The sequence below is a fragment of the Polypterus senegalus genome, chromosome 7 (genome assembly GCF_016835505.1).
Source record: "Polypterus senegalus isolate Bchr_013 chromosome 7, ASM1683550v1, whole genome shotgun sequence".
NCBI classification, from domain to species: Eukaryota; Metazoa; Chordata; class Cladistia; order Polypteriformes; family Polypteridae; genus Polypterus; species Polypterus senegalus.
This window is the reverse complement of record NC_053160.1, coordinates 36,129,116-36,155,472: the sequence shown is the minus strand read 5'-3', so window position 1 is coordinate 36,155,472 and position 26,357 is coordinate 36,129,116. Positions and strand designations below refer to the sequence as shown.

The 26,357-nt window shown below is 39.6% G+C and overlaps 1 protein-coding gene across 1 annotated transcript in view; it reads right to left on the bottom strand.

The window, feature by feature from the left end:
• Positions 1 to 21,566, bottom strand: part of mtmr12 (myotubularin related protein 12) — an 82,109-nt gene extending 60,543 nt beyond the window's left edge. The window contains exon 1 of the mRNA XM_039758490.1: positions 21,411 to 21,566. Coding sequence (XP_039614424.1) covers positions 21,411 to 21,479 — 69 coding nt within the window. The 5' untranslated portion in view covers positions 21,480 to 21,566. The remainder of the gene's footprint in view (positions 1 to 21,410) is intronic.
• Positions 21,567 to 26,357: the final 4,791 nt, after the last annotated feature.

The window sequence follows — 26,357 nt, the reverse complement described above, 5'->3', positions numbered from 1 at the left end:
CGCTATCAGAAAAACACATTCCCTTAGGTTCTAGGCATTTAAGATGGAAATACAGTTATGTGAAAAAGAAAGTAGCCCTCTTACAGTTCTATAGTTTTACATATCAGATATTGTCACAAAACCCACACCATACCACATATTTTTTTTACCAGGTTCTAATATTATTTAAATCTAACCTCAGGTGTAAAATATACAGATTGCATGATGTAATTATTTATTTAACAAAAATAAAGCCAAAATGGGGAAGCCATGTATGAAAAACTAAATACACCCCATGATTCGATTGCTTGTAGAACCACCTTTAGCAGCAATAACGTGAAGTTAATTATCTGTACGACTATCAGTCTCTCACATCATTGTGGAGGAATTCTGGCCCACTCTTTACAGCATTGTTTCAGTTCATTGAAGTTTGCAGACATTCATTTATGCACAACTCTCTTAAAGGTTCCACCACAGCATTTCAATCAGGTTGAAGTCTGGACTTTGCAACACCTCGATTCATTTCTTTTTCAGCCATTGTTATAGATTTGCTGATGTGCTTGGGATCACTGTCCAGTTGCATGACCCAGTTTTGGCTAAGCTTTAGCCGTTTGGACAGAGCCACACATTTGACTTTAGAATACTTGGTATACAGAGGAGTTCATGGTCAACTCAATGACTGCATGGTGCCCAGGTCCTGTTACTGCAAAACAAGCCCAAATCATCATGCCTCCTCCAACATGCTTGACAGCTTGTATGAGGCCTTTGTGTCAATATGCTGTGCTATTCACCTAAAGTTGGCTTCATCTAAATGTAAACACCTGAGAAGAACATTATTATTTTTTTTTTTTTTATGTCCCAATACTGTTAATTAGCAGTGCATGAAACATCACAAGATTCAAATTACTAACCATTCTGCCACAAAGACACCTCACAATTCTAAGTATGTCCCAGTATTTTGGAATGTTTTACCGATTCCTTAGAAACAGGTTGAGCATACAGAAAGTGCAGGGATGGAACATGCCAACATAATGCTATAACATAATGGTGGGACCTCATCTATAGCACAGTCAGCAGGCCTGGTCCTCACCCTACATAAATTGGCCAGGGATGGTGGGGTCAACTCAAGCAAATAAAGTGCGTCTCCCTTCTCTAAAATAGCAAGGAAATTAAACAACAAACCAAATATAAAAACACACCCAGTACAGGCATAAATCAGTTTAAATTAGAGCATGAAGAAGATATTAATAAGTAATACTAAATAATTTCTTGTTTCAACTCTAGGATGGCTGGCTACCTTTACAGTTCTGCAACTATCAGCAAGCAGCTAGCCGATTATGTAAATTAAGATGCTAGAGTTGGTCCCACCTTGTACCCAATGCTGCAAAGAGGCTTTTCAAATCGCTAGAAGACTGTAGTGGGTTTGGGGAAGTGAAGTGAAGTGGACCCGCTTCAGGAAATAGTGATACAGTAAACAATTTATCCATCCCATTTATCTAAAACCTCTCAATAGTTAGTGTTTAAGAACTATATTCTTTAAAATGTTTGTGGCATTGTTTTATTTTATAATTGCATGAAAAGAAAAAACAGCCATTACTTCCTCCAAAATTATATTCATGAACTAAATGCTTTCCTCTCATGTGGGTCAGCCTCTTTAACTAGCCTAAATGTACGAATATGAAGAAAAAAAAAAAACTAAATCAAGGTCGCCAATAAGAATGAACCAGAATTAGTAACAGAATAAAGATTCCAAAATAACCTTAAATAAATTTAACACATACAGAGTCACCCTCTAGAGATCTCCCCAAACAAAGATCCAATTAGCATTTATTGCTCACCAGAATCTATCACTAGAATAAAGTACTAATTTCTCCTAGTCATTCCAATGAAAAATGTGCGGAGTGAAGAGAACAGGAAACGTATGGATATTCTAAGCAGAACATAAGAACCTGTAAAACTCTGAGCTTTACAAACTTTACATGTCCAAAACTTCACATCAAAAGTGTAACTTTTTCCTTACTGTTAAAAATCAGCACTATTTCTGCCTCACTGGCCTGTCATCTTTTTAATAGAACCCCTCAACTTCCTTCCTCCTTATGGTCATCTGCTCAAAGCCGCTCAAATGTGCTGCCGTTTTTCCTGCCATTAAAGACAACAACACTTTGCATAGCATCTTTTCTAACTAAAGCAGACAGCAAGAACTTCAAATTTAAAACTTCAACATTTAAGTGGAATATTATGACAAAAGAATGAAACCATTACTATTTATTACCAGCTTTTAGATGTCCGTTTTATAAATTATGTACTAGGATTGCAATATGAAATATCAGAAAACTAAAAGAAAGAATCAAATTATAATAAAGGATCTTAGCATAAAGGAGATTACAAATACCTAGCAAAGATGCTTTCACCCAGGCCATGCAGTGTCAAATGATGGAAAGGTAAACCAAATTCTTAAAAGGATTCCATCTTTATATATATGAAATGGTATTAAGAGGTTTTGACAATTTATGCTGGCCTGTAATCCCAGTAATTGGCAGGTGTGTATTGTAAACCTTAACTGTGTATTCCCAGTGTCACTGTAGAGAACACTGGAATATTTGAAATCCATTTACAAAATTAAAGGGCAAAACAAGATGTCTGTCCATCACAGAGCCCACTTGCAGGGGAGGCGGGTAACATTTTCAAGAATAAACCAAATCCACACATCCGTTATTCACTGGGTCACCTTGTAATGTGGAGATGGAAAGCAACAAGAGTTTTTTCCAGCTGTTTAATAAATTTATACCTTTTCCCCTATTGGGATTACTTCAACATTAACCTCAGCCAAATGAGAGTATTAAATTGTAATATGTTACAGAATTGCAGCACTTGATACAGTATTTCATAAAGCATTAAAAGAAAGAGACACTTAAATCCCCCAAAAGAGGTACTGTACTTACAAAGAAGAGTCTAAAGGAGTAAAATGCTTTACAATTAAGAAAACATTAAGTGGTGATATGATGGAGGAGGTAAAAATGATTAAGAGGATGCCAGCTCGTATTAAAATATGTTCTTCATGCATGTATACAGAATACGTTTTGTAGAAAAGCTTGTAAAATTTTAACTAAAACTGGAGACACAGAAAACAAGTTTATAAGGAAAAGCTGCACCAAGGGTACCTTCAAATCTCAAAGATACAAGAAAAATACTAGGTGAATGAGAAACCATCACCCATGTTAGTTCAATTGCACATTTTCTTAAAATATGTAGGAGCACAAGAATAGCTTTTACTTGCAGCTGTGCACTTTTCCTCACTTTCATTAAGGATTGAAGAACAAGAGATTATCAGTTCTCACTTGTTTGGGCAAACAAATCGCCAGTTATCAACAGTGAACAAAGCAGTGTTCTGGGCCAGCTCTGAGAAAGCATAAACATAGACCACAAATCACTTCTAGTATTTCTTCATTGGGAGTCCCAAGTAGACAGGGGTTGTACATTTAGAAGCAGCAGATCATAAAATGTAACAGTTTTTTGTGTGGCACTTAACAGTAAATCTCACAAATATTAATTCACTTTTCCATAAAAAGGATCTCAAAGTGTTTTACAGGCAACAAAAAAAAGGTTCAAATAGGTAAACAGACAAGCAGATAGCAGTATTGTAAAATAAAAATGGAATTGAGATGAATAAAAATACAAGCACACAACTGGAAATGATTCTCCATCTGTGTCCCAATGATCTAGTTGTATTTTTAACTGCTTCCATTCGGCATACACATTTCCTTGGTCATCTTGAATACTTGCAGAACATCTCCCTGAAAAAGATTCAGTTCCTTTAATCTTTCCATGTATCTCGCACTCTGAATCTTTCACTTTCTGTGGAAATATTGCATTTTTGATTTGCAATAGGGAGAAACAACGGCACACAGTACTCCAGAAAAGGTCTCTAGTTTGTAGTCTGTGAAGATTTACCTTCTTTGGTTTGTACTTGGCAGAATACCATGTGCCAAATAAATTCATTAGCCACCTTAATTGCTTCTGGACATGGTCTGGAAATGACAAATACATTGTACAGTATTGGCGCTTTTCCACTGCATAGTATGGCACAGCACGGTTCAGTGCAGGTCACCTTGGTTCGGCTCAGTTTGCGTTTCGACTGCAGTTTAGTACCGCTTTAGAGTGGGCGGGATTATTCACTTGTCGTTATAGTTGCGCCGCTTCTACTGTCGTGACATCATCATAAACGCGCCACAAGCAACCTCCTGAAAAACTTTTTCATTCCACGTCGCCCCATCCAGCTCTCGCTGGATCCGCTCCTCGGCTACCAACGAGAGGAAAGTCTGTACTTCCTCAATGGACCACGAAACAGCCATTTTTGGTTAAAACAAAATGGTGCGTCCAAACCTTCGCTGGCTGTGCTAAAAATCTAGCGGGTCTGTTGTGTCTCGTGTTGCAAGTTCAGTGACGCAGTAATGACGATTTTCTCCGGCCAATCAGTGACCAGCAGAGTTTGCACGTCTCATTTTGGTAACGGTTCGGCGTGCTTGGAACCTCGGCTGAGGTGGTACTAAAAAAAGTACCAGGTACTGTTCCCAGTGGAAAACTCCCCAAAAGTGAGCTGAACTGAACCGTGTCATGCCGTACTATGCAGTGGAAAAGCGCCATAACTCTTAAGTCCTTGTCAGAAGGTGTACTTTCAAGTTGGACACCCCACAATGTAAAGGATACCTAATCATTTTTACCCTCAGGCGCAACACTTACACATTAAATTTCATCTGCCACATATGAATTCCAGTCTGAATTATGTCCAAAAGAGTATTCTATGATGCATGCTAAGTGAGTAAGCCCTGCTTAAATAGAGAGCCCAAGCTTACTTCAGGATTTTTTTTTATATATATAAAAAATATATATATATATATATATATATATATATATATATATATATATATATATAAATAAACACCAAAAATGGATCACAAAACTTGTACATTTATATTCAAACTTGACAATTAGAAGACATTTTAAAATATATTTACATGTAAATTTATGTAAAGCAAATATTCAAAACCTAATGTACTTGGACATCAATCGGCTATAGATTACCACACAGCCTTTCCCACTTTAATGGTGGAAGCATTTCCTTTGTTTTACTACAGAACATTTCATGATCAACTGATGAAATGGCCACTGCTGTCTGTTACATGTTCTGCTACTTTATGAAAATTAAACAGAAACTAAATTTTTCCCAAGTTCCCCCATAATACATCATATATCCCATCAGTTTCATGTTTAATGTCCCAGGTACTCAATCTGCAGTAGACCCTCCTCTGTGCTTTTCATCCTAATAGATATTACAGACTACTGGTTCTGGTTTTCCGGTTTCCTTAAGGATCATAATCGTTTGTGCATAATAATTGTACATACCATTGTTTGAGCTAACAACAAACACTTTGTGTTTATGGAAACAACTGAGCCACAAATGTAAAAGGAGGCTAATTCAAGATTTCACTGTGCTTTGTGGAATCCATCCATAATAATTCTAAGGTCTCTCTCATTCCATTTAGTTTAGTATAACCTGCAAATTTCAAAATGATGGTATTAAACTGGTTCTACAGATTTATATAAAAGAACAATAGCCCCAATACTGGCCCCTAAGGGACATAGCTTAACATCACCCAACTCAGAAAGTTACCTCACTTTATAACATTTTGCAAAAAAACTTTTCAGACAGATACTGTATATCTGTTCTTGTTCTCTTACACTTGTGTAGCATTTCACACCATTGATTACAGCATTCTTATAACTTGCCTTAGACAATGGGTGGGCCTCTCTGGCAGAGTCTTAAATTGGTGTCTGTCTGTCTTAACAGGTGGAATTTATTTTATTTTTTGTTTAAATTTAATTGCTTCCATTAGGTCAGATTATTTCAAAGCACAAGATGAGTTACCACAGCAATTCAGATGACACACAAATGTATTTAAATCGATAGCACCAGATGACCCAGAAGCTCTTGGCTCTCTGATCCAATATCTTAACAGCAATTCTGACTGAATGAGTAGCAACTTTCTTAAATAATTAGAAAACAGAAATCTTAGTGATTGGCACACAGGAGTCTATTACAAATAAACTTGACCCCTAAGGCTTAAAAGTCAATGGCAGAAGTAAAGAATTGAAGGGAAACCATTGACTGACCTAAACTTTAAATAACATATCTTCATATAGAATATGCTACTGTGGCTGTTAGTTTGTCTGTCCAAGATTTTAAATCACCTGTTGCTCACAAACCGTTTCACCGATTGACTTGAAATTTAGTACACATATACTACGTGACGTCTACTATTCGCTTTCGGGGTGATGATTTTTATTACTCTTATTTTATTGTGGAATCAACTCTCGGCAGCACGCAGCTGTGCAGCACATGGGTATGGACGCCGTTCTCATTCCCTACCACCTTCTCAGTCACTTCCCCTACCTCTTCATATCTTAAGTCTTCAATCTGCCTTAAATGCCAGCTTAAGTGAAAATTTAAAGAAAATGTACTAAGTAATTACAACACAAAAACTAACAATCAGTTTTAATGCGAAAAGATGCCGACGAAAGAAGAGAAGCAGCGGGCCGCTAGGGTGGAGAAAAGAAGAGCTGCTCAGGAAGGAGCAAACGCATCAACCTCTCACCAAACAAATGCTAAACAGAGACCGTGAAAGCGTAGGAAAACTAGGAATGCTCAAGTCAAGCGTATTCACCGCACGTTATCATGCAGTATGCCATTACTGGTTAACCAAATTTCACTTGAGAAATAGAAAAACAAAGACATTGAAAAATTTGTTCATGCTTTTGTTTTCTGTCGACTAAATTACTGTAATGCACTCCTAACAGGACAGCCTAAACAAGACAAACGGCTGCAATTAATGCAGAATGGAGCAGCCAGAATCTTAACTAAAAACGGAAAGAAAAACTCAGCACATCTCACCAGTTTTAGTGCGTTATACTAGTTGCCCATGTCATTCAGAATGGACTTTAAAATACTATTAATGGTTTTTAAAGCCTTAAATAATCTTACTCCTTCCTATATTTTGGAATGCCTAACCCCCTACACTCCAAGTCAAAACCTTAGATCTTCAAATAGAGGTCTGCTTAGAATTTCAGGAGACAAATTTAAAAGAAGTGGTGAGGTGGCCTTTTGCTGTTATGCACCTAAAATTTGGAATACTTTACCAAACTAAAATTTGCCAGGCTAACACTGTGGAAGATTTATCAATCAATCAATCAACATTTATTTATATAGCACATATTCATACAAAAAAAATGTATTTATTTTAATAACTAAAAAAAAAAAAAACAAAAAAACACATTTTTAAAATGGCTTTTTTGCAACTCTATTTTAGTTGTATTCTTGATAGACTAAATGGGCAGATGATAATTATATTCATCAGGGACCTGCAATCTGTACTAATCTCCACTTTTCTCTGCTGTCATTTCTGGTTCATCTGTTGTGGCGATCTGGGTCACCACCACCTGACCAAGACACCATGCAGCCCCCTGCGTTGATGAAATGAAGGTGGGTGTCCCATCTCTCCACAAGACCAAGATCACCAAATACCATGAAGTGAAGCATGACAACTAAGATTACAGATTAAAGAACATTTATGTTAGGTAGAAATCTCAATGGGGGCTGGGTGGTCCCCGGCAGAGGTTTTTTTCCTCTGGCCTAACTGGAGTTTTTTTTTCCTGTCCATCTGACCTTACCTTTTTTGTTACTTATTCTTTAATATTATTGCCTACTCTTGTCAGTGTTTCATGTAACTTTCTCTTCCTCATCATGTAAAGCAGTTTGAGGAGCACTGCTTGTAAGAAAATGTCTATTATAAAAAAAATCCGGTGGAATGAATGACTAGTAGACGATACGTGATCTTCACATTAAGATCATGAAAGACAAATGAAAGAACTGCGAGACGAAAGAGAAAAAAAAAAAAAACAAACAGTGTAAAGGGAAGCAGCACACACAGATACAGGTGTCTCAGTGCACATCATTCAATGCACAAAACGTAGATTTACACAATAATGGAACATACACTATGCAAATCTGTGGACCCGCAACATGTTAAAGTAATGACAAGTTTAATTTCAAAGAAAACAATTTATTCAGGTGTATGTATATGATCACAGAGGAGCAATCACAACACGAGCAGCAGAGACACAAAGTAGGAAAAAGGAAAGCGGCTGTAAAGGCTTTAAAAAGATCGAAGGGCAGTGCGACAGCTGCAGCACCCAAATTCACGAGCAAGCAACGTTATACGTCCTGCAAGAAAGAATTTAACCACGCCCAGGGCTGTAAATAAAGGGACAAGTATTGCTTTTAGAACGTAACGCGAGACCAGGCAGTGAGCCGTCATTTAAAACAAGTCCACAGACATTTAACCCTAGCAGTTGCTTGATTGCATCTGTCAGACAAGCATCATGTGCTCCCAGCTCTTAAAACAACGACAAGAGACAAGCAAAACATGCAGCTCGCCAGCAGCAGGAAGACAGCAGATGATGCGACGGCATATCCTTAGTATGCGTTCAGCCGCTGCTCCCCTTCACAACGCGAGCAGCGTAATACGTCTGGCGAGGAAGACATGTAACTATGCACGGGGCCGAAAATAAAGGACAAGTACTGTTTTTACAAAAACTTTTTTTTTAGTAAAATTGAAAATAATGCATATGTAACAATTCCCAAGAAAATAATCTCTTTAAATTGTATATTGCCTGCCTAAGGTAAAGTCATCCCTGATGGAGGATCGCAGGAATCGTGAGAAAGAGGGGTCATTTCATCGGATTAGCACTGTTTCAGATGTGGAATGGCCAAATGGGAGAAGCAGCTTGATGAATGACGTCTCCAGGACTCTAAACAAATCCAAATCATATTATGGGATATCATCTAATGTGAAATTCTACTCCATATTTCTAGAATTTTTATTTTTATACTGTATTGAGGATTTATTCTGTTCTATGTATTGTACTGACCCCCTTCTTTTTGACACCCACTGCACACCCAACCTACCTGGAAAGGGGTCTCTCTTTGAACTGCCTTTCCCAAGGTTTCTTAGATTTTTTTTCCCCTACAAGGTTTTTTTTTTAGTCTTCTTAGAGAGTCAAGGCTGGGGGGCTGCCAGGAGGCAGGGCCTGTGAAAGCCCATTGTAGCACTTCTTGTGTGATTTTGGGCTATACAAAAAATAAATTGTATTGTATATCTGGTAAACCAAACACGGGGGTGGGTGAGCGAAGCGAGCAGGGGGCAGAGCCCCCTAGTATTAAATAAATAAATCCTGTTTTTACTACTGACTGGCCATTAATTCATAATCAAATACATTTTGCTTTTATGAATGTGCCAGGATTCCATTTTTTGTGTCACTGGTATGGTGGTAGCTTTGAGCAAGCATAAAAATTTAGCATGAACATACAGAAGAGTAAAAAGATGCCAATCCACTGCACAGAGTTCCAGAAGTTAGTTGATAAACCAAAATGTAAGTTGTTTGGATAGAAAAAGTCTTGAGTAAACATCAAAGTCTGCTTGGTAAAGTACTGTACATCTCTAATTTCAATGGGGAATGTAGAGAATCCACTGTAAAATGCATAAGGAGCAAACCATCTAACTTAATAAACTCCATTAACATATTTGTAATTCAGCAATGTTCTAGTACCTTCTTGTATTTGAAGTTCCATTAAAAGGTGTGTGAGAGTGGAGGTGTGGGAATACATAATAGCCAAAAAAAAAAGCATATTCATAATTCACAAAATAAAAAAAATTGCCATTCATCAAAATTAGAATTGTATGAATATCAAATTCACATATAATTCATGTTTGATAAAGGAGGCATACTTTTGGCTTCTGCTGAAGTAATTAAAGTACTGATAAAAGCATTGCCAACATAATCACAAAGCAACAGGACAGAACAGGTTCGGCAGCTTGACACTATACATTGAAGAAACTGATCAGCATTTCCTGTATTCAAATTAACCAAAAAAATAAAATAAAAAATAAGGCGGAAAAAGGCACACAGCTGGAGTCCAGTGTTAAATGTCTTCTATAAGAATTTCTGGACTGGTTTGTATCAGTACAAAAAAAAAAAAAAATTATATATATATAGTACTACTGGGATTCAAATCTCTAAACTAAACCGGCCAGCAAGTATACGTAGACACACAAGTGAACCGACAGACAGACCAGTTCCACATCCAGGGCCAATTCCTGAACACTAGAGCAGTTGTCACAATAACCATGACAAAAAATGACCGCAGAAAACGTCAACTTGTCAATTTCAGGTTTTACATCGTGCCTAAGCTTTTCAAAGTTATGTCATTTGAGGAAAAGGAAAAAAAGTAGTGGTTGCTTATATTTCAAAGAATTTTATGAAACTGTTGGAGACCTTAATTTTCAGATCAATTTTTCTTTCAACAATAGGTTAGTTACCTGTGAATTCATATTATCTACTTAAAATTCTAAACAGTTGCTCACAGATCCCAACAACAGACAAAGATGACACATAGTAAGGAGGCCCAGCTACTGCAGTGATATTTTCAAATGTGAATTTAACATGCACCATAGTACTTTTAATGTTATTTGTGAAGTCCACCTCTAGATAACAAAAAATTAAGGTTTTAGGGTGGCCTAGTCAAAGTCCTGACTTGAACACTGTTGAGTTGTTGTGGTTGGACCTTAAATGGGCAGTTCATAATCTAAAGCCCTACAATGAGGCTGAATTAAAACTATTAGATAGTGATTAGTAGGACAAAATTTATCCACAGTGATGCCAAATGCTGATCTTCTGTCACCGGAAAAGTCCGATTGAAGTTGTTACTGCTAAAAGGTGACAAAACAAAAATTTTAGGGGGGGCAGTTTTTCCCCCCCAACTATGATCCTTCAAAAACCAAATGATTATTTAAAAACCTGTGCATTGGGTTTACCCAGGTTGTCTTTTGTAATATACCAAATTTGTTAAAAGATCAGAAACAATTGCATTATGAATAAGAAGCAATTGACTAAATTCGGGAGGGGACAAATACTTTTTCACAGCACTGCAAATGGGAGCAAAATCCATCCATCCATTATCCAAACCGCTGAATCCGAACACAGGGTCACGGGGGTTTGCTGGAGCCAATCCCAGCCAACACAGGGCACAAGGCAGGAACCAGTCTTGGGCAGGGTGCCAACCCACCGCAGGACACACACACAAACACCAATTTAGAATCGCCAGTCCACCTAACCTGCATGTCTTTGGACTGTGGGAGGAAACTGGAGCGCCCGGAGGAAACCCACGCAGACACGGGGAGAACATACAAACTCCACGCAGGGAGGACCCGGGAAGTGAACCCGGGTCTCCTAATTGCGAGGCAGCAGCGCTACCACTGCACCACCATGCCGCCCGGGAGCAAAATCAAAAGTTCTTATTAAAGGTGAACAAACTCTGACTAATGTTTAAGACTCGGGTTTAGCAGTATACTTAAATTAGCATGCATACTCCCAACCATGGACAGCCAAGTAATCCTTTTTTAAAATGGTTTAATTTTTAGGAAACTTTCCAAGCAATCAAACCTGCAACACTGTTGCACCCATCATCAAAGGGCTGAGCCAAGCAGTTTTACTGCGCCAAATTGTTTAAAAACTTAGAACAGTTGTTAAAGAAGCTGCAAGTTTACTGACTTCTGTAAAGAACACCTGTCAGCATTTACCACATGGACTGTCAAGCTTCTCTTACCCTCAAGACAGAAACAAGCTTACAGACATATTTCTTCCCATAGCATTAGAGAATGTTGCTGGTATACCACCACCAAAGCCGACTCTTATTCACTTTTATAGCAGATTGCTACTGAACAAAGTACCAATATTAACATACACTCATGCAAGAATCTGATCTTTAGTGCTTGAACATATGACAATTGCTACTTTGTAGTGGCCTATAGTAAAATGATTAAGTCTCCACTATATTTTATGCTATTCATAGACTTATCTAGCATCATTTAGGTGTTCATTTTGTCCTTCAATTAGAGAACACAGTTCTATTGGACATTTGACTCTACTGTAAAACAGATTTTCTGTGAAGGAGTGAAAGGCATGCAAGGCTATTTCACTACAGAAAAATATTGGAATGATCTCCTTTAACAACTGTTCGTTCACTGGGATATTCACTCTGAAACATGTTTAAGCCAATTCATGCACATGTTGGTCGATGATCTGTAGCCTACATTGGCAGCACTGGGCACAAGGCAGGAAACAACCATGAACAGAAGTGTTCATTGCAGCAGTCTCACCTGAAGACCATCACAGTGACACTGGAGCCAGTTTAAAGTTGCCCATTAATCTAACAGGTACGTTAAGGATGCAAGAGGAAAACCAGACTACCTAGAGGAAAAAAGAAACCCACATCAACTTGGGTAAATGATTAACTAGGGGGTCCTCAATCAAGGTCCTGGAAGGCCACAGTGACTGCAGGGTTTTGTTCTAACCCAGTTGCTTAATAAGGAGCACTTAATGCTCAAGTAACACTTCTGCTTCACGTTAGTTGTCGCGCTAGTTAAGATTTTGAACCCTTATTGCTATTTTAGTCTTAAACAGCTGTATTCTTGGCTTTTAATTGCTCCTAATTAGCAATAATATGCAAATGTCAAAATAAACCTGCATTTCTCCATTTAGCTTGCTTCCATTTACACCTGTGTGGATTTATCATGCACTATTGGGTTAAATGAAATACTTGGAAGGAAAGAGAAAAAGCGAAGAACTGAGAATTATTCATCCATTTTAGCCTTCAAATCATCTAGATGATATCCCTAGAAAGGAGAAGAAAATCTAGGATATGAGAACTACCTGACATAGAGTTAAAGTACTAACAAGCCATGAAATTATTGGCAAGAATTGCTTTCTAATTAAGCAACCAGGTTACACAAAAACCTGCAGCCATGCGGCCCTTCAGGACTGTGATTGAGGACCACCGGATTAACTCAATATAAGACACCCCGCAAAAAAAGTATTCTGGTTCTGTGAAGCTACAGCACTATTGGCATTACCTAGCCCATCCCTGGTGTCACTCGGCCAGATAGGATTCTCAAATGAGAAAATACGTCTGAGAACAGCTCCTTAAAAACGTAGTGAATCATGGCGAAATCCGCTGCTGAAAAAATCCTACACCCAATTTACTCCACTCTGTACACTTTATAACATTCAAGTTTGCAGCATCCCATCTCTACTTATATTACTAGAAAAGGAACGAATGAATAGACAGATAGAGATAGATAGAAAATTGCTTTTATCAATTCAGTAGCAGAAGTTAATTGACACTTCATGATTAATGTGTATGTTGTAATGTGAGTGGCTACATCCACCCACCCACAGGTACCTGGTCTCACATTTCAGAACTGCTTCTGTCTGCTACGAAATCTTGTCGTTTTCACTATTGCATCACCATATTGCATTAGAGCATATAGAAATTAGAGAAGCATTAAAGTCTATGGCTACACAACATGTTAAAAAAGCTTAGGCTAAATTCTGGCATAACATGTTTGCATTTCCAATTACACCCAACATTAAGTTACTTTATTCGATTAGATGTGCCGGCAGAAGGTAAGTGTACAGCCTACTCCATTGTTCTACTGGAGGGGTAGGAGTATCATTACATTTAGTTATTGATTTGCAAGATTTGAGTAAGGAAATCTGTATCTACTGTGCCTTTGTCATCAACTCTCTTAAGGGAATTCCTTTTTGCCTCCTTTTGATGGGGTATGACATGTCATTTATTTTGAATGAATATTTTGCTATGCATATTTTCGAGTGTAGCAGTCCATTCTTTTAACCTTGCATCCGACACGATCGTCACAGCCACTAATCCATTGATGTCTTTAAAAGCCACTGTATAATCCAATTTTACAGAATGGTTTCTCCCTTACAACAGATATTACATGTGTAGTATACTCTCCACAGAAAACAGACATTTTTATTAGAGGTCTTTTCAGGATACTTTAAGCTTGCTCTCTGTCAGACCAGGTTAATAAGAGAACTATTGTTCTTTGCAGCTCAAAATTACCAACCCTAAATTTGAGTGCTGCCTTCACAAGCAATGGATACGTTAATAAAATGCGATGTTCTGTGAACCATCAAATTGTTCCCACCCCATTTTAAGAAAAATTCACTCATAATAATATGTACATCTAGAGACAACTATATGTCAGCCTCTGCAAGACTAACCATTCCCTAACAGCACTATACAGAGATTGATTTTTAGTTTTAATGGAATCTAAGATTTTCTCTCATGGCTACTGGCTCCTTTGTTATTTTTCACTATACTGTTTCACTATGCCTCAGTCCAAGCATCCCACAGTCTGAAAGAGGCATCATAAGGATACACATGATAAAAGAGTAGTAACCGAAAATAATCTACTGTTTCTTGGTACAGAGTATATCATTACACACCAAACATCAAAGCAGACTCTCACACTGGTTTCTGGCCTACAGTAAGCCACAAAAAAAAAAAAAAAAAAAAAAACGTACTGAACTTCATTGAGTGACTGACTGGAAGTAACACAATTGAACAGGTTGATTTTTCTGACACCGAGTGCCAGCCTCTCACTGAAGAGCTCTCAAGAAGGTTTATTCAATTTCAGCATTCAACAAGAGAAATCATGCTCCCAGTTCAAAATAGATTTCTAGCATCTAAAGCATAATATTCTGAGGTACAGTATTTCCAGTTTTTCTTTCTAACCAGTCTGTTGTACAAGGGTCAGATTGTACTTTAATCAATTTGAGTGATTAGGTGCGTTTGGTTTTTTTGTTGTGTATACAGTAATTATAGGCTACTCAGCAAAATCAGTTGTAAATTCATTTTAGCAGCTACAAGGTCGAAAAGGTATATTAAAATGGATGGATTAATACAGTTTTCTTTTTAAAGAGAAGTATTTGCATTCATGATAACCATTTACATTCTTATGAATATGGACACTAAGTAGAACAGCAGACTCAGAGCTCCAGGCTGTTTCACAGTCAGGTTAATCCCATTCCCCAAACTACACCGCATCAATTTTTCAGCCGTTTCTTTAAAAGGTCCTCCCATAATGGAATGATTTGTCCCCTAAAGGAAATTAAAAGCAAGTATTATCTATATGACGTTCTCCAAATTAAATGGCAACTCTGAATTAGCCCGGCAGCATAAAAATAACCTGCCTCACAGGAAGAGAGGGAAAAAAAAAATTTAAAAAAGGTAGATGGGTGGCTCATGCAGTGTACTGGTTCCCAGTGCTGCCAAGCTCAGGTGTGATTAATCCAGATTATAAAAAAAAAAAAAGTGAAATTTAAAATTGTCACCACAGGTAGCATAATTATTTCTTCCACACTAGTACTGGCACGTTAAGAGACTTAAATCAGAATTGCAAAACAAGTCAGCATTAAGGACTGAACGGACAGCTATGTGAAGAGCAGGCTATATTTCATTGGCTCTCAACAAAGCCACTTAAACAGGATACATCTGTGCAAATGGTAATGCATCCAAAAAAGCGAGTCACATCAACCAATGTGTGCTCCTCATCTAGCATCTGCTGCACCAGACATTATGAAACAAACACCAAAATGTGGAGTAAAACGAAGCTTCTTCTTTCTGCTTGCCAAAGACTAAAAACTCACCACTATTAAAACTTTCAAGGGTAAAGCAAGTGAGAAAAAAAAAAAAAAAAAGATTCAGGCAGTAAAAACTGGTTATCAGGGGGGAAAAAAAAAAAAACACACACACACAATGAATGATAACACAAAACAAGACAGTGTAGCCGACTTAGATTACAAAGTGAAACAAGACAGGGAAACTAAAATGCAGCTTTCTGGTGTATTGTCCAGTGCTCAAACCACCATCCCACCCTACTTACATGCAAGTCCAAGTCTTTTCACTTTCACACGTCTTAAATGAACATCTACCAGCAGGTAAATGGCTACATTTTTACATTTTACCAAATAATTGATAGCTAATAAATGGTACCAAAGGAGAGGGGTAAAAAAGCAAAACTGCTACTCTTTTCACAGTGATTCAAATTTGAGATAAGGGGGGAAACCCCAATAAGTCCAACATATTGATTACTACCAACTTAAATTAGAAGCAGCAGCTGCATGGTGTAGCCAGGTGCAGTTCACATTTAAAAAACACTTTCTTTTTACCATATGCACACACCTATACATTGCCCTCCATAATGTTTGGGACACCGACATTTTTCCTTGATTTACCCAACCCACTGCTCCACAGTTTAAAATTACAAGTCAAACAATTCTGAGGAGATTAAAGTGCACATTGCAGACTTTGATTGAAGGGTATTTGCATAGCATGAAGAAATAACACTTCATACTGGTCCCCCACTTCAAAGCACCATGTTGTTTGGGACACTGCTTTAATATAACTGTCAGTCATATTTAGTTCTTTGACAAATATTCCTTGCACGCAATAACTGCTTGAAGTCTGCAATTCATAGATATGACCAGATGCTGAGTATCCCCCCTGGAGATGCTCTGCCACACCTCTAGTACAGCCATTTTCAGCTCCTGCTTGTTTTGGGGGGTTGTCCCCTTATGTTTTCTCTTGGGCATATGGAAGACATGCTCAATTGGATTTAAATTCGTTAACTAACTTGGCCACTTAAATTTTCCATTATTTTGCTTTAGGATCATTTCATTTTAGGATGAAGTGCCATCCAATGAGTTTGGATGCATTTACTAGAACCTGAGCAGTGTAACTGCCATCAGAACTTATATCATTAAAGAAGAGAAGTGTACCAGCACCATGTTTAGCCATCACTCTGATACCGGTTCATTTTTGTCTCATCTGTCCACAAGACCTTTTTCCAGAATTCTGCAGAATCTTTTAGGTATTTTTTTCCAGAAACTAATCTTTTTTTTTTGCTAAACTATGGTCTGCATCTTGCAGTGTGGCCTCTGTATTTCTGTTCAAAGACTTCTGCGGATAGTAGTCTCTGACACATCCACCTGTGCCTCCTGAAGACGGTTTTGGATCTGTCGGACAGGCGTTTGGGGCTTTAACATAGTGAGGATTCTTCAGTGATCAGCAGTGAAGGTCTTTCTTGACCTACCAGTTCCTTTGCAATTATTGGGCTCACTAGTGCATTAGGATTAAGGTAATCCTAAGACTTTACTAATGTTTCTAATGGTTTAATTCTTATTTCAGCCTTATAATGGGTTCTTTGACTTTGAACAATGGCAACTACAGACTCCAAAGGTCTGTAAGTAGAAGTAAACCCAGGAATCTTATCTTTACATTAATGAAGAAATGAAACACACAACCTGTGATACCAGTGACACCAACTGTCCCAGACATTAAGATGCCCTGAAATGGGAAGACCACATATACAAAACGGATGTCATTTCTACATGGAGTGACCAAAACGTATGCAAATACACTTAAAGTCTGCATTGTGCACTTTATGTCTGATCAGTTTAATTTTAATTTTAAACTAAGGAGCAGAGGGATAAACCAAAGAAAAACTTATCATTGTCCCAAACATTATGGAGGACGCACACACACATTTTGTTTTTGCAAAGGGCATTTTTTTAACCTTACAAACAAGAGTTTGTGTGCCTTTTCATGCATTTCTCGATAAATAAAGGCCAAATAAAAAGGTGACTGGGTGAAGGGAAGTAACTGTCCTGGAAAGACAATTCTGTGGCTCTACAGTTAACAGAAACTCTACAATATCAGATGCAGTACACCTCACGATGGCCAATTACTCAACACAGTGGTACTGTGAACAAGGAGATCAGAAGAAATGCAAAACCTTACGCTGACTAAAGTAAGCAGGCATTTCTTTAAAAAAAAAAAAAAATTTAAGAAATATAAATTACAACTAAAAACTGAGCCAGGAAATACTTGATAGAAAAAGAAATCTCAGAACCACCAAGGAATTTGGTATTGTTTATGGGTCATGGGCTTTTTATTCACTAATTGACTGTGAAGAATTTACAGCTGTAAACTAAAATGGCTGCTATTTAAATAAGTTAATCAACATATACTTTTACATAATGTATTTCTTGATGTATCAGATGGTGTAGATATGGACTATGACACCTCACTGCTAGTAGTAGGTCATCTGGAGGGTACAGGCGCTTCCCTCCATAGCATGGGTTTCCTCACCTGGGCTGATCAGAACAGCCACCACTTGTTTGCATAAATGCGTGTCCACTTTGATGGTCTGGAGTCTTGTGCCAAGTGCTAAGGTGTTTAGATGTAGCTCGTTGGATGCTAACCCTTTTAAGGGGTTTCACAAAACCAACTACTGGATGTTTACTTCTATCCATCTCTAAACTATACATGTACACGTACAACCTGCTTGTCCCGTGGTAGGGATCTGGAGCCTATACCAGTAGCACTGGCAAACAGCCCAAGAAACAAAAGTAGTCCACTGCAAGGCACACACATTCATATTCACAGAAACCATGGCCAATTTTTGGTCATCAGCTAACCTATCCTGCACTCATGATTGTATATTTAATTGCTTTGTGGTTATGCCCACCAAGGAAAATGCATGAAGTAACAGACAGTATCTGTTCCAACTGTGAACAAATTCTTTCTCCCCTTAAAGACAAAGCATTGTTGATGACGACCTCCGAGGCAGGAGAGAAGGATTTCTTAGTTTTGGTGCATTGCTTACAGAACAAGTAGCATGCAATTTTTATATGAATTGATGAAATGTGCTTTGTGAAAAGGCACACACTGTTCCAATGAATATGGAAAGTCTTCTCTCCAACAAGCATACAGAAAACAGAACTAACAAAATCAAGGGTTAGCATGAAGTCCTGCTAGCTTGGGCTTGCCAGACATCCAGCAAAAAAAGACATGTCCTTCTTTATGGATTCGGGTCTTTGGTTCAGCAGACGAGGCTAAAAACCTGAAAACTGGCGCCATTCCATTAAAAGGCCCTTGAGTACTATTAGTAAAAGGTTGACACTTCATGGTCAGATTCCTCCCACTCTCTGGTGTATCAGCAGCCTCTAACTTTTAAAGGGGAACTCCACCGACACCAACCCCACTATTTGATACAATGTAGGTATATAAGCAAGCTCAAAAGTCTAAGGTGTATCTGCACTCTTCTTTTCGCTCGCTGCCCTTATATACTGCGACACGCAAGCACATCAGAGGATCTCGTTACGGGCTCTGCCAAGCTATTAATAGCCCACTGGGATGAGAGGGGGCACTATCGCTAACAATGCCTTCTCTGTCTCTCCCCACAGCACCGAGGAACTGCCCAGTGATGGCAACTAACTCTGCCCTCTCCAGTTCACTGACCACAAGAATCCCAGCTGCTCGGAAGCTTTGGAAAGAGCGACCTACCAGATAGAGCTCCCAAGCAAACTGATCCTAATCCATGGCTTCAGCCAAACTTTCACTTTGTTGTTTGGAGCCAGAGGGCAAGATCTATCATGCCTCAGGAGCGTTCTCTTTTGTTTTCGAACTGTCTGTTAATTATTTAACTGGATGACCCCTGTTGGTGCCCCAAATTTTCTTTGGGGACCGGTTATTCCTGCATTTGGCCACAATATGCAACTATGCATCGCAAGGACAACGACATTGACACCAACAAAAATTGAGTGAAATATGCCCCCTTCTGTGTACTCCTTTGGCTACTCAGGTATTTGGCAACATGGTACCATGGTCCTCAGCCAGAAAAGGGTGGAGTGCCCTCTCAGGGTTGGAGTGAGATCCTGCCTCAAGTGGAGGTTCAAGTATCTTGGGGTCTTGTTCACAAGTGAGGGAAGAATGGAGCGCGAGATCGACAGGCAGATCGGTGCGGCATCCGCAGTGAGGTGGGCTCTGCATCGGTCTGTCGTGGTGAAAAAGGAGCTGAGCCGTAAGGCAAAGCTCTCAATTTACCAGTCGATCTACGTTCCTACCCTCACCTATGGTCATGCGCTATGGGTAGTGACCGAAAGAGCAAGATCGTGAATACAAGCGACTAAAATGAGTTTCCTCCGCAGGGTGTCTGGAATTTCCCTTAAAGATAGGGTGAGGAGCTCAGTCATCCGGGAGAGGCTCAGAGTAGAGCCGCTGCTCCTCCGCATCGAGAGGAGTCAGATGAGGTGGCTCAGGCATCTGATCAGGATGCCTCCTGGATGCCTCCCTAGCATGGTGTTCTGGGCACGTCCAACCGGGAGGAGACCCAGGACATGCTGGAGGGACTATGTCTCCTGGCTGGCCTGGAAACGCCTCTGGATTCCCCAGAAGGGCTAGAAGAAGTGGTCGGGGGAAAGGGATGTCTGGGCATCTCTGCTCAAGCTGCTGCCCCCACGACCCGACCTCAGATAAGCTGAAGAGGATAGATGGACATAAGGATCGTCAACAGCCATTCATACTGACAAAACGCACGAGTGTTTCTTGTATGGCTTCTTAGATGGATCATCGGATGATGACGACTTTAACCCGTGATGTGGTATTTATTCTCTGCTGTTGGCACTGTCACAGGTTTGCGGGAGACGTGCAGGTGATAATTTCATCGTACCACGTACTTAACATATGACACATCTGTGCTGTTACGCAAACTGACGTATTAAGCCGACTGGAGACTTCAGACGGACTGGTCCAAGCGGGAACGTGTGGGTGGACGCCTCTGTCAGCCACTGATGCTCCGGCGAAGCGGATAAAGCCGATTTGGCTTTGGATTGAAGGAGTGCGACACTCGTACGAAACGTTGCGATCGTGGCAAAGATAAAGTACTAGCGCAAAAAAGTCAATATCAGAGATGAGAATTGTACAAAAAAAAAAAAAGCCAGCAAATTAGTGTTTAATGTCAAATATTAACATTTCTTGTTAGAGTCGTTAACTACTTCGTAAAACTCTAATTATAAAAACGTAAAATGATAAAGTATCAGCGGCGATAAAGAACCCACTGCAGCGTCCTCCAAAGACTGGAATTTTCAAAATACGGAATTCTTTCTCAATCACCTGCTTCACGGGTGTCAAACACACTGCCACTGAAAACCTCAACGCCCGGAGTGAGTCGTGCATCGCAGCAGTAGAGACAACCCGCAAGAGTTCAAAGCGACTCTGAGCGACGGCCTCGACCACCAGTGCAAATAATCAAGCCTGCGCAAACTTGAAAGAAAAAAAACAGAAAGGTCAGGCCAAAAATGACAACGCGCAACCCGCCGGCTGGCCGCCCAAATCGGTTTGATTCAAGCAAAGCGAACACACTCACTGCCACTGAAAACTCCTTCACTCTCACTTTCTACTTCTACAAGCTTTTAAGACAGGTGTCCAGAACTTAGCCAACATACTCTCTTCGACACGTTCCGTGTTAAAACATAACAAACGCTTAATTTTTCTCCACCATTCACTTTGCGATGATGGCTAGTTTGAGAACATTCCCGACCTTTTCACCTCCGCAAACCCCGAAACCACAAAAACATCTACACACTGAGTGATAACAAGCACCACCTACCTCAGGGGTAACGTAAGAGATAAATGACGGCTTTGCTGCTTTACCGCCGCCGCTCCCTAAACTTAACATTTTGTTAGCTCGCCTCCTTCAAGTTTTGGAAAGTCTGCTCAGGTGGAGCGAATAACACCCTGAATAAGAAATAACCTGTGCTTGCCCCCAGACCGCGCCCCTCCTGCGTTCCCATTGGTTGCCCTGCCCTGACGACATCATACTAAATCGGCGAACCCACAACTTTGAGAATCTCTTCATTGGTTATCCCATCCATCACTCCCCTATCGTACCACCCCTTCAAGAGGCTCTCAAACTTCCCTTTTTTCCCCTTGTTCGGCGCGAAGGAAACCTTAGGTTCCTTTTCTACATGTGATTGGTTGTTCCCGACGTCGTTCATTTCCTGCACTAAAGTTTCAGGCAATTCAAACGACGTAAATTTCGGCTTCTCTTCCCGATTAACCAGACGCCCGAGTCTACAAACGCTCAAAGGAAGTGGCTGATAGCAGGAGTGTGTGAAAACGCCCTGAGAAGCCTCTCGTGGGGAAGCCGGAGGGGTGGAGCCCAGCTTTCTGGACGGAGAGAGCTGTGTTTCTCAAGAACGTAAGGGAAATGCAATGACCGCGGCATGTCTGAACACTAATTATAATATATACCGCGTTTTCTAAAATATTATCAAATCGAATTTTATTTGTCACGTACAAATTATACATACAGTACAATATGTAGTGAAATGTGTAGCTGCTAAACTCTAATGACTGTGCATTTAAGAATTTAAAATGACAATAATAATACATGACTTTAAATATCAATAAAAATCATTCATATAATTATATCTGATAAATAACGAAATAACCTAACTTAATGTAAGAGAGTGAACAATAGGGCTCATCATCAAATTCTAGAAACTTTCCTTACTTAATATGAGGATGGATTGTGGGAAAAAGCTCCTCCTGGGCCCCATTGAAGTGGACTTTAGGCAGCGGTAGTGTTTACCTGACCACAGCACAGAAAAGAGGTCAACTGGGGAATGGCTGGTATCACAGGCAATTGTCTTAGTCCTGGTCTGGCATCACTTGGCGTAGATGTTCCAGAAGACAGAGAGTCCACACCCAGTGATGTGTTCGGCTGACTGTGCCGCTCTCTCTAGAGCCCTGTAGTCCTGCTGGCTGGCAGTAACGATTCCAGTCAGGATACTTACGATGGTGGCAGTGTTGCAGTTCTTTAGTAGCTGACAGCGCCTAAAAGCCTTGAGACATCAAATGCGGTACAGACGTTGCTGTACATTCTTCACCAAGGTGTTGATTTGCCTGGACCAGGTCAGTTCCTCCATGATTTGGACACCGAGGTATCTGAAACTGTCCACCCTCTTCACCTGAGTGTTGTTAGTACTGAGGGGGTGGTTGTGCATCTCCTTGTTTCCTCTTAAAGTCCGCAATTGACTCCTTTGTCTTGCTGTCATTCAAAAGAAGACTGTTTTCCTAATGGCTCTGTCACAGACTCTCCACTTCAACTAAGTAGACCTGCTCATTGTTGTTAGAGGTCAGGCCAACCATAGCTGTGTAGTCAGCAAACTTGACAATGAGTCATGTGTAACCATTCAGTCATACACGTAGAGGGAGTACAGAAGTGGACTTGGGACACAGCCCTGTGGACTGCCTGTGTTGAGAATGAGGGATGAAGAGGTGTGACCACCCGTTCAAACCACCTGGGGTCTGCATGTCAGGAAGTTAAAATTCCATCTGCTCGATGAAGTGCTCAGCCACAGGTCCGTGAGCTTGGTGATGAGCTTAGAGGGGTTTATTGTGTTAAATGCAGAACTATAGCCTATAAATTGAATTCACACATAGTTTCCTCTCTTACTGTCCAGCTGGGCCAGTGCTGTATGAAGGATCAAAGTGATGGCATCCTCCGTAATCCACTGGAACATATGTGAACTGCAATGGATCCAGTTCTTTTGGCAGAGAAGAGCATATGTGGCTCTTGACAAGAATCTCAAAGCTCTTCCTTGCTTATAGGTGTTAGTGTGAAAGGACGATAGTCATTCAGACAGGTTGGGTGTGATTTCTCAGGTACAGGGACAGTGGTGGAACTTTTAATGCACATTGGTATGACAGACTGGATTAATAATAAATATTACTGTGAACACTGGTGCAAGCTGATCAGCTCAGATCTCATACATGTGTGTTAATGTGTTTATTTAGTTGACATTATCATCCATCTTAAAGTTTAAACCATGATAGCATGACAACAAATGAAATAGTAACCGTATAAGTTGCTAATTTAGTGTTAATCATGCGTAAGTGCAAGTAAAACATGCACAGTATACCACATTAAATGTTAAATTACTTGATACAATTGTACTAAATTAATTCATACAGAGAAACAAAATGTGGACAAATAATTCAATTACATCAGCATAATTTAATGTGGGCCAATACATTATTTCTTTCTAGTATAAAAAATTACAAGTTACCTTAATTGTTCTGGATAATGTTGACAATTGAATTTATTTATGGAATACAAACAGTTCTTTTGATATGTTGTGTGTGTGTATACACGTGGACAAAATTGTTGGTACCCTTCAGTCAATGAAAGAAAAACTCAAAATGGTCACAGAAATAACTTTAATCTGACAAAAGTAATAATAAATAAAAATTCTATGAAATTTAACCAATGAAAGTCAGACATTGATTTTCAACCATGCTTCAACAGAATTATTTAAAAAAATAAACTCATGAAACAGGCCTGGACAAAAATGATGGTACCCCTAGAAAAGACTGAAAATAATGTGACCAAAGGGACATGTTAATCCAAGGTGTGTCCACTAATTAGCATCACAGGTGTCTACAATCTTGTAATCAGTCAGTGGACCTATATATAGGGCTCCAGGTAGTCACTGTGTTGTTTGGTGACATGGTGTGTACCACACTCAACATGGACCAGAGGAAGCGAAGGAAAGAGTTGTCTCAGGAGATTAGAAAGAAAATTATAGACAAGCATGTCAAAGGTAAAGGCTATAAGACCATTTTGAAGCAGCTTGATGTTCCTGTGACTACAGTTGCACATATTATTCAGAAATTTAAGATCCATGGGACTGTAGCCAACCTCCCTGGACATGGCCGCAGGAGGAAAATTGATGACAAATCAAAGAGACGGATAATACGAATGGTAACAAAAGAACCCAGAAAAACTTCTAAAGAGATCCAAGATGAACTTCAAGCTCAAGGAACATCAGTGTCAGATCGCACCGTCGTTGTTTGAGCCAAAGTGGACTTCATGGGAGACAACCAAGGAGGACACCATTGTTGAAAACAAATCATAAAAAAGCCAGACTAGAATTTGCCAAACTACATGTGGACAAGCCACAAAGATTCTGGGAGAATGTCCTATGGACAGATGAGACAAAAATTGAACTTTTTGCCAAGGCACATCAGCTCTATGTTCACAGACGGAAAAATGAAGCATATCAAGAAAAGAACAAGTCCCTTCTGTGAAACATGGAGGAGGCTCTGTTATGTTCTGGGGCTGCTTTGCTGCATCTGGCACAGGGTGTCTTGAATCTGTGCAGGGTACAATGAAATCTCAAGACTATCAAGGGATTCTAGAGAGAAATGTGCTGGCCAGTGTCAGAAAGCTTGGTCTCAGTCGCAGGTCATGGGTCTTGCAACAGGACAATGACCCAAAACACACAGCTAAAAACACCCAAGAATGGCTAAGAGGAAAACATTGGACTATTCTAAAGTGGCCTTCTATGAGCCCTGACCTCAATCCTATTGAGCATCTTTGGAAAGAGCTGAAACATGCTGTCTGGAAAAGGCACCCTTCAAACCTGAGACAACTGGAGCAGTTTGCTCATGAGGAGTGGGCCAAAATACCTGCTGAGAAGTGCAGAAGTCTCATTGACAGTTACAGGAATCGTTTGATTGCAGTGATTGCCTCAAAAGGTTGTGCAACAAAATATTAAGTTAGGGGTACCATCATTTTTGTCCAGGTCTGTTTCATGAGTTTATTTTTTTAAATAATTCTGTTGAAGCATGGTTGAAAATCAATGTCTGATTTTTTATTGGTTAAATTTCATAGAATTTTTATTTATTATTACTTTTGTTAGATTAAAGTTATTTCTGTGACCATTTTGAGTTTTTCTTTCATTGACTGAAGGGTACCAACAATTTTGTCCACGTGTATATATATATAAACTGCTCAAAAATAAACACACACACACATATATATATATATAAAAACTGCTCAAAAAAATTAAAGGAACACTTTGAAAACACATCAGATCTCAATGGGAAAAAGAAATCCTCCTGGATATCTATACTGATATAGACTGGGTAATGTGTTAGGAACGAAAGGATGCCACATCGTTTGATGGAAATGAAAATGATCAACCTACAGAGCCCTGAATTCAAAGACGCCCCAAAAATCAGAGTGAAAGAATTACAGTATGTGGCAGGCTAGTCCATTTTGCCAAAATTTAATTGCAGCAACTCAAAATTGTACGCTTTGTATGGCCCCTGTGTTCTTGTATACATGTCTGACAACATCGGTGCATGCTTCTAATGAGATGACAGATGGTGTTGTGGGGGATCTCCTCCCAGATCTGGACCAGGGCATCACTGAGCTCCTGGACAGTCTGAGGTGCAACCTGGTGGCATTGGATGGACCAAAACATAATGTCCCAGAGGTGTTCTATTGGATTTAGGTCAGGAAAGTGTGGTGGCCAGTCAATGGTATCAATTCCTTCATCCTCCAGGAACTGCCTGCATACTCTCACCACATGAGGCCAGGAATTGTCGTGCACCAGGAGCCACTGTACCAGCATAGGGTCTGACAATGGGTCCAAGGATTTCATCCTGATACCTAATGGCAGCCAAGGTGCCTTTGTCAAGCCTGTAGCGGTCTGTGTGACCCTCCATGGATATGCCTCCCCAGACAATCATTAACCCACCACCA